Source organism: Scyliorhinus torazame, chromosome 18, assembly GCF_047496885.1.
Source record: "Scyliorhinus torazame isolate Kashiwa2021f chromosome 18, sScyTor2.1, whole genome shotgun sequence".
Lineage (NCBI taxonomy): Eukaryota > Metazoa > Chordata > Chondrichthyes > Carcharhiniformes > Scyliorhinidae > Scyliorhinus > Scyliorhinus torazame.
Genome location: NC_092724.1, coordinates 28,325,987 through 28,338,852, shown reverse-complemented (window position 1 = coordinate 28,338,852; position 12,866 = coordinate 28,325,987). Strand labels below are relative to the sequence as shown.

General features: G+C 50.2%; 1 protein-coding gene across 6 annotated transcripts in view; it reads right to left on the bottom strand.

Moving 5' to 3' along the window:
* Positions 1 to 12,866, bottom strand: part of dot1l (DOT1-like histone H3K79 methyltransferase) — a 123,190-nt gene that overhangs the window by 43,901 nt on the left and 66,423 nt on the right. For all 6 annotated transcript variants that reach the window (XM_072482456.1, XM_072482455.1, XM_072482460.1 and 3 more), the window contains one exon: positions 5,073 to 5,225. In XM_072482456.1, the coding sequence (XP_072338557.1) occupies positions 5,073 to 5,225 (153 nt within the window). The remainder of the gene's footprint in view (positions 1 to 5,072; positions 5,226 to 12,866) is intronic.

Here is a 12,866-nt window from a genome sequence, read left to right as displayed (position 1 = left end):
ATTTCGGACCATGCTCCACATTGGGTTGATCTGCAGGTCTGTAAGGAAAGCTTTCAGCACCCACATTGGAGGTTAGAGTTTGGTTTGTTGGCGGACGAGGCGGTCTGTGAGAGGGTGAGGAAATGTATGCAAAACTACCTGCAGGTCAATGACACAGGAGAGGTCTCAGCTGCGGTGCTCTGGGAGGCGCTGAAGGCAGTGGTGAGAGGGGAGCTGATGTTGATTCCAGCACATAGGGACAGGACGGACAGGGCAAAAACGGACCGACTGGTAAAGGAGATCTTACAAATAGACAGGAGGTATGCGGAGACCCCGAGGGCAGAGCTATTAAGGGAACGACGAAGGCTACAGACAGAGTTTGGGGTATTGTCCACAGGTAAGGCGGTGGAGCAGCTTAGGAAGGCGAGGGGCGCGATCTACGAGCATGGGGAGAAAGCCAGTGTAATGCTGACGAAGAGGGAGGCGGCTAGGCAGATAGGGAAGGTAGTCGACGGGGGGGGGGGGGGGGGGGGGGGACAACTTGGTAGGAGATCCGGCAGGGCTGAACAAGGTGTTCAGGGACTTCTACAGTAAGCTTTATACCTCGGAACCCCCCCCCCGCCCCCCCCGCAGGGCCGGAGGGGCAGAGGCGTTTTTGGACGGACTGTCCTTCCCAAAAGGGGGTTAGTAGACGTGCTGGGGGCCCCGATTAGGACCGAAGAAATATTGGAGGGCTTGAGGCCCATGCAATCAGGTAAAGCCCCGGGGACGGATGGGTATCCGGTGGAGTTCTATAAAAAGTTCTGAGATAGTGGGGCCGGTGCTGGTTAGGGTTTTTAATGAGGCAAGAGACAAGAGGGGTTTTACCCCCGACGATGTCGCAGGCCACCATTTCCCTGATACTGAAACGGGACAAAGACCCGGAGGCATGTGGGTCCTATAGGCCGATCTCTCTGCTCAATGTAGATGCAAAATTACTGGCCAAGCTTTCGGCTTCTAGGATTGAGGACTGTGTGCCGGACGTTATTATGGAAGACCAAACCGGGTTCGTCAAGGGCAGGCAGCTGGTGGCCAAACTAAGACGACTGCTAAATGTGATCATGATGCCCCCGGAGAGTAGGGAGGTAGAGGTAGTCGTGGCAATCGATGCCGAAAAGGCTTTTGACCGGGTTGAGTGGGACTATTTATGGGAGGTGTTGCGGCGATTTGGGTTCAGGGAGGGCTTTATCGACTGGTTAGGCTGCTGTACCAGGCTCCGGAAGCTAGAGTAAGGACGATGTCTGACTATTTTAGACTGTACCGAGGGACAAGGCAGGGGTGCCCCCTCTCCCCACTGCTGTTTGCGCTAGCAATAGAGCCGCTGGCAATTGCCCTGAAAGCTTCAAGGGGTTGGAGGAGGAGGAAGGGGGGGGTGTCCAAGCGAGGGGCCAGGAGGGTCGGCTGAGGGGGCTGCCATTTAGGTTAGATGGGGACAGTTTCAGATACTTAGGGATACAGGTGACGCGGGACGGGGGCCGGTTGCACAAGTTGAACTTATACCGGTTGGTGGAGCAAATGAGGGTCGAGTTCTGGAGGTGGGATGCGCTCCCACTGACACTAGCGGGGAGAGTGCAGACGGTTAAAACGACGATCCTCCAGAGATTCCTGTTCGTATTCCAGTGTCTCCCCATTTTCATTCCGCGGTCCTTTTTTAAGAAGGTCAATAAAATGATTATGGGATTTGTGAGAGCGGGAAAGTCCCCGCGGGTGAAGAGGGTGATGCTCGAGAGGAACAGAGTTAAGGGGGGCTGGTGCTGCCAAACTTTAGTAATTACTACTGGGCGGCCAACATAGCTATGATAAGGAAGTGGATGGTGGGTGCGGGGTCGGATGGAGGCCGCTTCGTGCAGGGGCACCAGTTTGGCAGCCCTGGTTACGGCATCCCGCCTTTCTCGCCGGCACAGTACTCCACCAGCCCTATAGTGGTGGCAACTTTGCAGATCTGGGGCCAATGGATGAGGCACATGGGGGAAGTGAGAGCATCGGTTTGGTCCCCAATTTGCGACAATCACCGGTTTGCCCCGGGGAATATGGACGGTGGGTTCCGGATATGGCGGAGGGCTGGGATTGAGAGGATGGGGGATCTGTTCTTAGAAGGGAGCTTCCTGAGCATGAGAGCACTGGAGGAGAAATTTGGGCTGGCAAGAGGGAATGACTTCAGGTACTTGCAGGTGCAGGACTTTCTAGAGCTCGGAGGTGAGATAGAAGAGGGCTTGTGGGCGGAGGCGTTGAGTAGACCACAACATGCGGTAGGCTCAGCCTGATCCAATTCAAGGTCGTCAACCTTGCCCACATGACAGTGGTCCGGATGAGTAAATTCTTTGGACTGGAGGTCAGGTGTGTCAGATGTGCGGGAGGACCAGCGAACCATGTCCACATGTTCTGGGCATGTCCAAAACTCAGGGGGTACTGGTAGGGATTCGCGGACATTATGTCCCGGGTACTGAAAACAAGGGTGGTGATGAGTCCAGAGGTGGCAATTTTGGGGGTTTCAGAGGACCCGTGAGTCCAGGAGGAAAGAGAGGCCGACGTTTTGGCCTTTGCTTCCCTGGTAGCCCGGCGACGAATACTGCTGGCATGGTGGGACTCAAAGCCCCCAAGTCAGAGGCCTGGCTATCGGACATGGCGAGCTTCCTCGGTTTGGAGAAAATGAAGTTCGCTCTGAGAGGGTCACTGTCAGGGTTTGCCCGGGGGTGGCAACCATTTATCGACTTCTTCGTGGAAAATTGTCACAATATAACCTGGTCAGGACAGGTAAACTTCAAGAGATGGCCAAGGACAAATAACTTAAAATCAGCAACAATTTGCATTTGTTTAATTTGGATCACACAAGCGGAAAAGGTAGGCCAGTGTGTTAAGGATTAGATGAGTGTATAACATACATATGAACAAGGAGTAGGCAGGCCATGGTGCCCCTCAAGCCTGCTCCACCATTTAATAGATTATGGCTCATTTGTTAGTAACCCCAAATCTGCATCCCACCTACCATAATAACCTATCATTCCCTCGCTTACCAAGAATCCATCCACCTCTGCCTTATTCAAAGACTCTGCTTCCACCACCTTTTCAGGAAGAGAGTTCCAAAGATTCAACCCTCAAGTGAAAAGATTTTGCCTCATCTCAGTTTTAAATGGGCAACCCCAACAGTGACCCCGGGTTCTAGATTCTCCCACATCAGGAAACATCCTCTACACATCCACCTTGTCAAAACGCCTCGGAATTTTGTATTTCTCAGTGAAGTCGCTTCGTACTCTTCTAAATTCCACAGATACCTGCCGGGCCTGTCTAACTTCTCTTCATAAGACATTCCACCCATACCAGGATTTAGCCCAGTCAGCCTTCTCTGAACTACTTCCAACACATTTACATCATTCCTTAAAGAAGGTGACCAATACTGTGCAGAGTATTCCAAATGAGGTCTCACTAGCGTCCTGTACAACTGAAACATTCCCCTCGTAATAAATGATAAAGTTCTATTAGCTTTCCTAATTACTTGCTCAACCTGCATACTCGCCTTTTGTGATTCATTCACTAGGACCTGTGACTCCTTTGCACCTTGGAGTTCTGCAATCACTCAGCATTTTAGATAATGTGCTTCTTTTTTAGTCTTTCTGACAAAATTGACTATTTTACATTTGCCCACATTATATTCCATTTGCCAGATATTTGCTCACGCACTTAACCCACCTATATATTTTTGTAGCCTCCTTATGTCCTCTTCACAATTTACTTTCTTATCAATGTGTCAATAGCAAATTTGGCAAACATCACTTAATCCAAGTCATTTATATTGTAAACAGTTGAGATCCCAGCACTGATCCCTGTTGCATACTACTCATTACATCTTGCTGACCTGAAAAAGACCCATTTATGCCTACTGATTGCGGCTAGCCAACCAATCTTTTATCCCTGTCATTATGGTATCCCTTTTACATAAGCTTTTATTTTCAGAAATAACTTTTGACTTGGCACCTTATCAGAGTGTAAAAAGGGGAGACAAGATTGAATAGATAAGATGCAATGAGCTTTCACACAGAGACACAAGTTTTGAATCAACCTCCAATGACAGGAAAAATGGCTCTGGATAATTGCTGACGTACGGTGGAATGAAAGTACATTGGGATATAAAGAAATGAGAAGGACTTGGAAATCAATATTGGAGGAAGCCAGCACAATTAAAGCAAAAGGCATGAAAGACCTTTAGCAGGAAGTGGAACTTGGGGAGTTCTGCAATAGCTGACACCCATGAGAGGTGAAAAATGGAAAATTAATGAGGAGCATTTGAAAACTAAATTTAACTAATGGTGCAGATTAGGGCTTAGCAGTTAAGGGGGAAATAGGGATTGCCAGAGATGGAAAAAAAACTCAATGAAAAACAAAACCGCTCAGAGTGAAAGTTAGAACACGGAGGTTTACATCTTATGGACCAATTATAGCAGACGGAGAATTGACGACAGCTGGTGGCAGAGGCTGGTGCGAAGTAAAGTACCTAGAATTTTGGTAACATTCAGATAAAGGGAAGGCTGTCAAGGATAGCAGCAACAGTAAAATGAAGAGTAATGGAGATGAGGTAGGAGTTGTGCATTATTAGCAAATGAAAACCAGGTTTGTAGATGATATCACCAAAAAAGGGCAGACGCAGAGAAAAATATAAATTACTCTCTGGAGATTTGAGCTAGAGAAGGTAACTATCAGCTCTGGTGAATGGAACAGCACAGATGATGCTCTGACCCAGAAACCCATTCCACATAGAGCTCATCTCAAGATATCCGAGCCAGCAAAGCTATGGGCCTATGCAAGGTGTACAAGAAACTAACAATTCAGGTTTTTGGAATAGTAGCAGCAATCTAAGTGGATATTATGCAATGTGTAGGGATGAATTGGGGAATTAGTCAAGACGAGTGATGATGTTACATCTGCTGGAAGTACAACACCTTTTTCAACTTGATAGGACACCATAGAAGAGACTGGACATGGAAATGTTATTTTAGCAAATTAAAAAATTGTCAATTCTATTACTTGTAATACTTCAAATTGAGCCAAATATTACTTACCACTTTTTCAGCACGGACTGGCAGAACTACACTGGCCAGAGGAATGCTGACAGGCAACTTGTTTGGTTGAACAGTGCTCAGTGGAATACTGATTGGTAGGCTAGTTATGGTTTCAGAATTATTAACTGGACTTTTGCTGCCATCTTTAGAAAGCTACAGGGGAAAAAAAGTAACACTCACAAAATGGGCATACAAGTACAAATAAATCACAATACAACCCTTCATAAAGCTATGACTAGCTGATGACACTGACCTAATTCAAGCATACCAATGAATAGCAAATAGAGTAGGCTTTCCAGGCTCATTTGAATATTTGAAATGGTTGTCGTTGTGATGTATAGATCGGTCATTGTGCGCCTTGAATGTAATAATAATCTTTATTGTCACAAGTAGGCTTACATTAACACTGCACTGAAGTTACTGTGAAAATACCCTAGTCGCCACACTCCGGCACCTGTTCGGGCACACTGAGGGAGAATTCAGAATGTCCAATTCACCCAACAAGCACGTCTTTCGGGACTTGTGGGAAGAAACCGGAGCGCCCAGAGGAAACCCATGCAGATACGGGGAGAACGTGCAGACTCCGCATAGTCAGTGACCTAAGCCGGGAATCGAACCCAGGTCCCTGGTGCTGTAAAGCAACAGTGCTAACTACTGTGCTACCATGCCACATTTTTTAATGTGTAAAGAATTAAATTAATACAACCGGTCTCTAGACCTATCTCACTGACTTTTGGAAAATACAGCATCTCTGCCATTCCATCTAAATTTTGCAGCCAATGGATCCTAACTGCATTAAAGAACTGCATTAAAGAAGTGAGAGCACGCAAAAATTCTATGTTAAACATTTCCCATTAGTTTTGCCTCGCTTTTCTAGCAAAGCATAAAGTGATGGACAAGAAGGCCCATTAAGTACAAATTTGATGCTGATCAATACAAAGTGGTGAAGCAGCAGGGGGAGCAACACTGAATTGTAACTGCAGACCTGCACATGCCGAGTCTTGGGTGTCCAGTCACTCAGTTTTGGCTGTGTTTATGACTTAGCAGTTCTTTTTGGACAAGCACTGCTCATTCAACATGGGGAGGAGCTAGTAAAGACACCCTGAATATTACTAACTGCCGCTGGTAAACTACCCATTGCATGTTGGCTGGAAAATAAATTCTCTTTCCAACAAGCGTCACGGTCAGAGAATAAACAATGATCATCAGCGGAAGGAGGGACAAATTTTACCTTTCAACAAGCAGACCACAGAAAAACTGAAATGCTAAAATCACTGTGAATTTTGTATCATGAAGAACGAAAGAAGTCGAGAAGAAATTGCCTCTAGCCAAGGTCTTGCAGTACAAGTAGAACACTGGCATCACTTTAATGTGGAAAACTGCCCAGCTAAGTCCTGCCCACTAAAAGAACAAATTAAATCCGGTCAATTGCTGCCATTCTATCAGTCCAGTCTCAATCATCAGCAGAATGATGGAAAGTGATGTCAACCAGTGCTATCAATTGGCATGTAACAAGCAATATGCTCAATGATATTTCAGTTTGGTTTCCACCAGGGCCACTCGGCTAAAAACTGGTTACAAGCTTGGCTGAAACAAGGAGAACAGAGTCCAATTCCAGACACAAAATGAGTGACTGCCTTTGACTTCAAAGCAGCATTTGACCAAATATGATATCAAGGCACCCTGACAAACTTTTAAGTCAATGGGTATCAAGTAAAAGTCGCTACTGGTTTAGGCATACCTAGCACAAAGGAAGATGATTGTGATTGTTGAAGACCAATCATCTCAGACTCAGAACCTCGCTGTAGGGGTTCCTTAGTACCCTAGGTCCAAATTCAGTTGTTTCATGAATGACTTTTCTGGAAAAGTCATTGAGAAGTGGAGATGTTCACAGTATGGAGTACCTATTCACAGTTCCTCAGATACTGCAGCAGTCCATGCCCACATGCAGCAAGACCCGGACAACATTCCGTTTGCGGCTGAAAAGTGATAAGTAACGTTGACGCCAGACAAGTGCCAGACAATGACCATCTGAAGCAAGAGAGAATCTAATCATTTTCCCTCGGCATTCAATTGGAATTACCATTGCTGAATTCCTTATCCATCAACATGCTGGGGTTACTGCTGACAAGTGAACTGGATCAGCCATGTAAATACTGCGTTTACAGGAAATCAGAGGCTGGGAATTGTGGCAAGTAACTCACTTCACAACTCCTAAAATTCTGGCCACGAAACTGAATTTCGATAAACTTTTACTTCTTCAGATTTTAAATGGTTAGGCCCAGTCACCTCATTAAAATGTATTCAAGTTGGTAGTTCAAAGTTCAGATGGGAACTCCTTTTTTAAAAAAAATATATTTATTAAAGTTTTTTAACACAATTTTTTCCCCTTACAAACAATACCCCCCCCCGTAACAAAATAACACAAAATCGCACTGAGCAAGATATATACATGGCAAAATGGTATATTTACATAGCTTTATACACTGGCTCTTGCCCGCACGTGCCAGTTTCCCCCACCCTCCATGTTATCTCCTGCTCATCCATCCCCTCAAACAATCTCTCGTTCTCCCACCCCCCGCTCTGTGAACCACCTTAAATTGTATCAGGCTGAGCCTGGCACATGAGGAGGAGGAATTAACCCTACCCAGGGCATCAGCCCACAAACCTTCCTCGATCTCCTCCCCCAACTCCTCCTCCCATTTACCCTTCAACTCTTCTACCAGCGCTTCCCCCTCTTCTTTCATCTCTTGGTGTATTGCCGAAACCTTGCCCTCCCCGACCCATACACCCGAGATCACCCAGTCTTGAATTTCTTGCGCCGGGAGCAACGGGAATTCCCTGACCTGTCGCCTCACAAAGGCCCTCACCTGCATATATCTAAATGCATTTCCCGTGGGTAGCTCAAACCTCTCCTCCAGTGCCCCTAGGCACGCAAATGTCCCGTCAATGACCAGGTCTCCCATTCTTCAAATCCCCGCCCGATGCCAGCCCTGGAACCCCCCCGTCCATCTTCCCCGGGACAAACCGGTGGTTACCCCTGATCGGGGACCACACCGAGGCTCCCACTGCACCCCTGTGCCGTCTCCACTGGCCCCAGATCCTTAACATTGCCGCCACCACCGGGCTGGTGGTATACTTTGATGGCGAGAGCGGCAGCAGTGCCGTCACCAACGCCCCCAAGCTCGTTCCTTTACAGGACGTCATCTCCATCCTCTTCCATGCCACCTCCTCTCCCTCCATAACCCACTTGCGGATCATCGCCACATTTGCTGCCCAGTAGTAGCTCCCTAGGTTTGGCAGCGCCAGCCCTCCTCGGTCCCTACTGCGTTCCAGGAACCCTCTCCTTACCCTTAGGGTCTTATTCGCCCACACAAACCCCATAATACTCCTACCTACTCTCTTGAAAAAGCCCTTGGTGATCACGATGGGAAGGCACTGAAACACAAACAAAAACCTCGGAAGGACCACCATTTTGACCGACTGCACTCTACCCGCCAACGAGAGCGGCAACATGTCCCATCTTTTGAAGTCCACCTCCATTTGGTCCACCAACCTCGTCAGATTCAATTTGTGTAGGGCCCCCCAACTCCTGGCTATCTGGATCCCCAGATACCGAAAACTCGCCACCGCCCGCCTCAGCGGTAGGTCCCCTATCCCTCTTTCTTGGTCCCCTGCCTGTAGTACAAAAAGCTCACTCTTCCCTACATTGAGCTTATAGCCCGAGAACTCCCCAAACTCCCTAAGAGTCTGCATGACCTCCACCATCCCCTCCATTGGGTCCGCCACGTACAGCAGCAGGTCATCCGCGTATAGCGACACCCGATGCTCTTCTCCCCCGCAGACCACCCCCCTCCATTTATTAGACTCCCTCAGTGATATGGCCAAGGGTTCAATCGCCAATGCAAACAACAAGGGGGACAGGGGGCACCCCTGCCTCGTTCCTCGGTACAGCCGAAAGTACTCCGACCTCCGCCGGTTCGTCACCACACTCGCCACCGGAGCGCTGTAAAGGAGCTTAACCCAGCTAATAAACCCTCCCCCGAACCCAAACCTACACAACACCTCCCCCAGAGGTACTCCCACTCTACTCGGTCAAAGGCCTTTTCCGCGTCCATAGCTGCCACCATCTCCACCTCTCCCTCCTCCGATGTCATCATTATCACGTTTAAGAGCCGCCGCCGCACATTGGTATTTAATTGCCTGCCCTTTACGAATCCCGTCTGGTCCTCATGAATCACCCCCGGGACACAGTCCTCAATCCTCGCGGCCAGCACTTTTGCCAATAACTTAGCGTCCACATTAAGGAGTGAAATCGGCCTGTACGATCCACATTGCAGTGGGTCCTTGTCTCGCTTCAGAATCAAGGAAACTATCGCCTCCGACATTGTCGGGGGCAGGGTCCCCTCCTCTCTTGCCTCGTTAAAGGTCCTCACTAGTAGCGGGGCCAACAGGTCCACATACTTTCTGTAGAACTCCACTGGGAACCCATCCGGCCCTGGGGCCTTCCCTGCCTGCATGCTCCCCAAACCCCTACTCAGCTCCTCCAACCCGATTGGTGCCCCCAAACCAGCCACCTCTTGTTTCTCCACCCTCGGGAACCGCAGTTGGTCTAGGAATCATCTCATTCCCTCTTCCCCCCCTGGGGGCTGGGATCTGTACAGCTCTTCATAGAAGGCCTGAATACCTTGTTTATGTTTGTTGCACTTTGAACCGCGGCTCCCCCTCCATCTTTGATTCCCCCTATTTCCCTCGCTGCCGTCCTCTTACGGAGCTGGTGTGCCAGCATCCGACTAGCTTTTTCCCCGTACTCTTAGGTCGCCCCCTGCGCCTTCCTCCACTTTGCCTCCGCCTTCCCCGTGGTCAACAGGTCAAACTCCGCCTGGAGCCGTCGCCTTTCCCAAAGTAATCTTTCTTCCGGGGCCTCTGCGCATGTCCTGTCCACTCGCAAAATCTCCGCCACTAACCTCTCCCTTTCCATGCCCTCTGTCTTCTCCCTATGAGCCCTGATGAAGATTAGCTCTCCCCTGATCACCGCCTTCTACGCCTCCCATACCACCCCCACCCGCACCTCCCCGTTGTCGTTGGCCTCCAGGTACCTTTCAATACACCCCCTTACCTTCCCACACACCACCTCATCTGCCAGCAGTCCCACGTCCAGTCGCCACAGCTGGCGTTGGTCCCTCTCCTCTCCCAGCCCCATTTCCACCCAGTGCGGGGCATGGTCCGAAACGGCTATGGCCGAATACTCCGTCCCCTCCACCCTCGGGATGAGCGCCCTGCCCAGAACAAAGAAATCTATCCGGGAGTAGGCCTTGTGCACGTGGGAAAAGAAAGAAAATTCCCTGGCCTGCGGTCTTGCAAACCTGCATGGGTCCACTCCCCCCATCTGATCCATAAACAGCCCCCCCCACTCCGCCCGAGCACCTTGGCCGCCGCCGGCCTCTTTCCCGTCCTTGATCTGGAGCGGTCTAGTGCTGGATCCAGCACTGTGTTGAAGTCCCCTCCCATTACCAGTCCTCCTACCTCCAGGTCCGGAATGCGCCCCAACATGCGCTTCACGAATCCAGCATCATCCCAGTTCGGGGCGTATACATTTACCAACACCACCCACATCCCTTGCAACCTACCACTCACCATCACATATCTCCCTCCATTATCCACTACGATAGTCTTGGCCTCAAATGACACATGCTTTCACACCAGAATTGCCACCCCTCTATTTTTCGCGTCCAGTCCCGAGTGAAATACCTGTCCTACCCATCCCCTTCTTAACCTGACCTGGTCCGCCACCTTCAGGGTTGTCTCTTGGAGCATAGCCACGTCTGCCTTCAGTCACTTCAAGTGCGCGAACACTCGAGGCCTCATCACCGGCCCATTCAGGCCCCTCACGTTCCACGTTATCAGCCGGATTGGAGGGGCTCTCAACCAACCAACCAACCAAACCCCCCCCACCGCCGACTAGCCATCTCCTTTTCTGAGCCAATCCCGTGTTAGTGTCTCCATCACCCTCCAGTCCCCCAGTCGGGGGACCTCCGTCCCGACCATCTCGTGTCCCATTCCCTTTCGGCCAGTGCAGCAGCAACCCTTTCTCACCCCCCACCACCCCCCCCCCTTCCCCCCGCTAGATCCCTGTCTAGCTTTTTTGCTCCCCTCATATCACTCCCATAAGTCAGCTGACACCTGCTGACCCCGGCTTCCCCCGCCATCCCTTTGACCCCCCCCATGTGGGAGTCTCCCCTTCAATATACGTTCCTTCGTTCCCCTTCCCGCCTTTCTTCCCGCGCGCGAAAAAAAACCTGCGCTTTCCAAAGCCTGCCCCGCCCCCTCTGGCGCAGCTCCTGTCGCGCGCGGCCTTGTGTCTCTCTCCCCCAGCCCATATAACATTCCCTGCGCGTGATTGCCCCCCTATATACAACAACCATCATACTTCAACCCTCAAACACCCCCCACCCTCACAAACCCTCAATTAGAGTCCAACTTTTCAGTTAGTATAAAGGTCCACGCCTCTTCGGGCGTTTCGATGTAGTGGTGTTGGCCATTGTGTGTAACCCACAGTCGCGCTGGCTGCAACATTCCAAATTTCACTCCTTTCCGATGCAGCACCGCTTTGGCCCGATTGAAACCCGCTCTCCGTTTAGCGACCTCCGTGCTCCAGTCCGGGTATATTCTGATCTCAGCATATGTCCCACTTGCTGCTCCGCTCCTTCTTGGCCCATTTCAGGGCCCTCTCTCTGTCCATAAACCAGTGAAATCTCACCACCATCGCCCTTGGCGGCTCATTTGCCTTGGGCTTCCTCGCCAGCACCCGGTGCGCCCCTTCCAGTTCCAGCAACCCTGGGGTGGGCCTCCGCGCCCATCAGCGCCCCGATCATTGTGCCCGCATATGCCGCGGCGTCGGCCCCCTCCACTCCTTCTGGGAGACCCAGGATCCTCAGATTATTTCTCCTCGACCTGTTCTCCAGGTCTTCGAGTCTTCCCGCCCACGTCTCGTGCCGCTCCACTTTCAACGCCAGGACCAAGAGCTCGTCCTCATTCTCACTCACTTTTTCCTGGATCTCCTGGATCTTCACCTCGTGGACTTTCTGGGTTGCCCCAAGTCCTTCAATTATTGCCAACATAGGCGCCACCATCTCCTTACGCAGCTCCTCGAAGCAGCGCTTGATGAATTCCTGCATCTCCTCTTTGTCCCCGGCCGCCGCCATTTTGCTTGTTTTCCCCCTCTTCTCCCGCTGCTCCAATGCCACTTTTTTGGCCGTTTCGCTGCTAGTCCGGTCCATACTAGTAGGGGACCTCTCTCCTCTGTTCCCCACGGATTGGCTGTAAAAAAAAATTCAGTTGGGGCTCTTCTATCGAGCCCGAACGTCCGTGTTCGCGGGAGCTGCCGAATCGTGCGACTTAGCTCCGCATAGCCGCAACCGGAAGTCCAGATGGGAACTCCTAAGAGCGCTTTAGATTACTGCAGTTTCTTGAAGCCAAAAATTTGCAAGTTGCATGAGGAAATGCCAAGATTACTTAATCAAGTACCTTAGCTTTAGATGGTAACTTACTACTTGTGCTTAGCTATTTGGCCAGATGAATGATGTCTGAAGAACACTCCAAGAAGCTTGACACCATCCAAAACAAAGCAGCCCGCTTGATCTACACCCATCCAGCACCTTAAACATTCACTCCCTTCACTAACAGAACAAAGTAGCAGCAGCATGTACCATCTACAGAATGCTCTGCAGCAACTTGGCAAGGCACATTACACAGCAATTTCCAAACCCACGACCTCTACCATCCAGAAGAGCA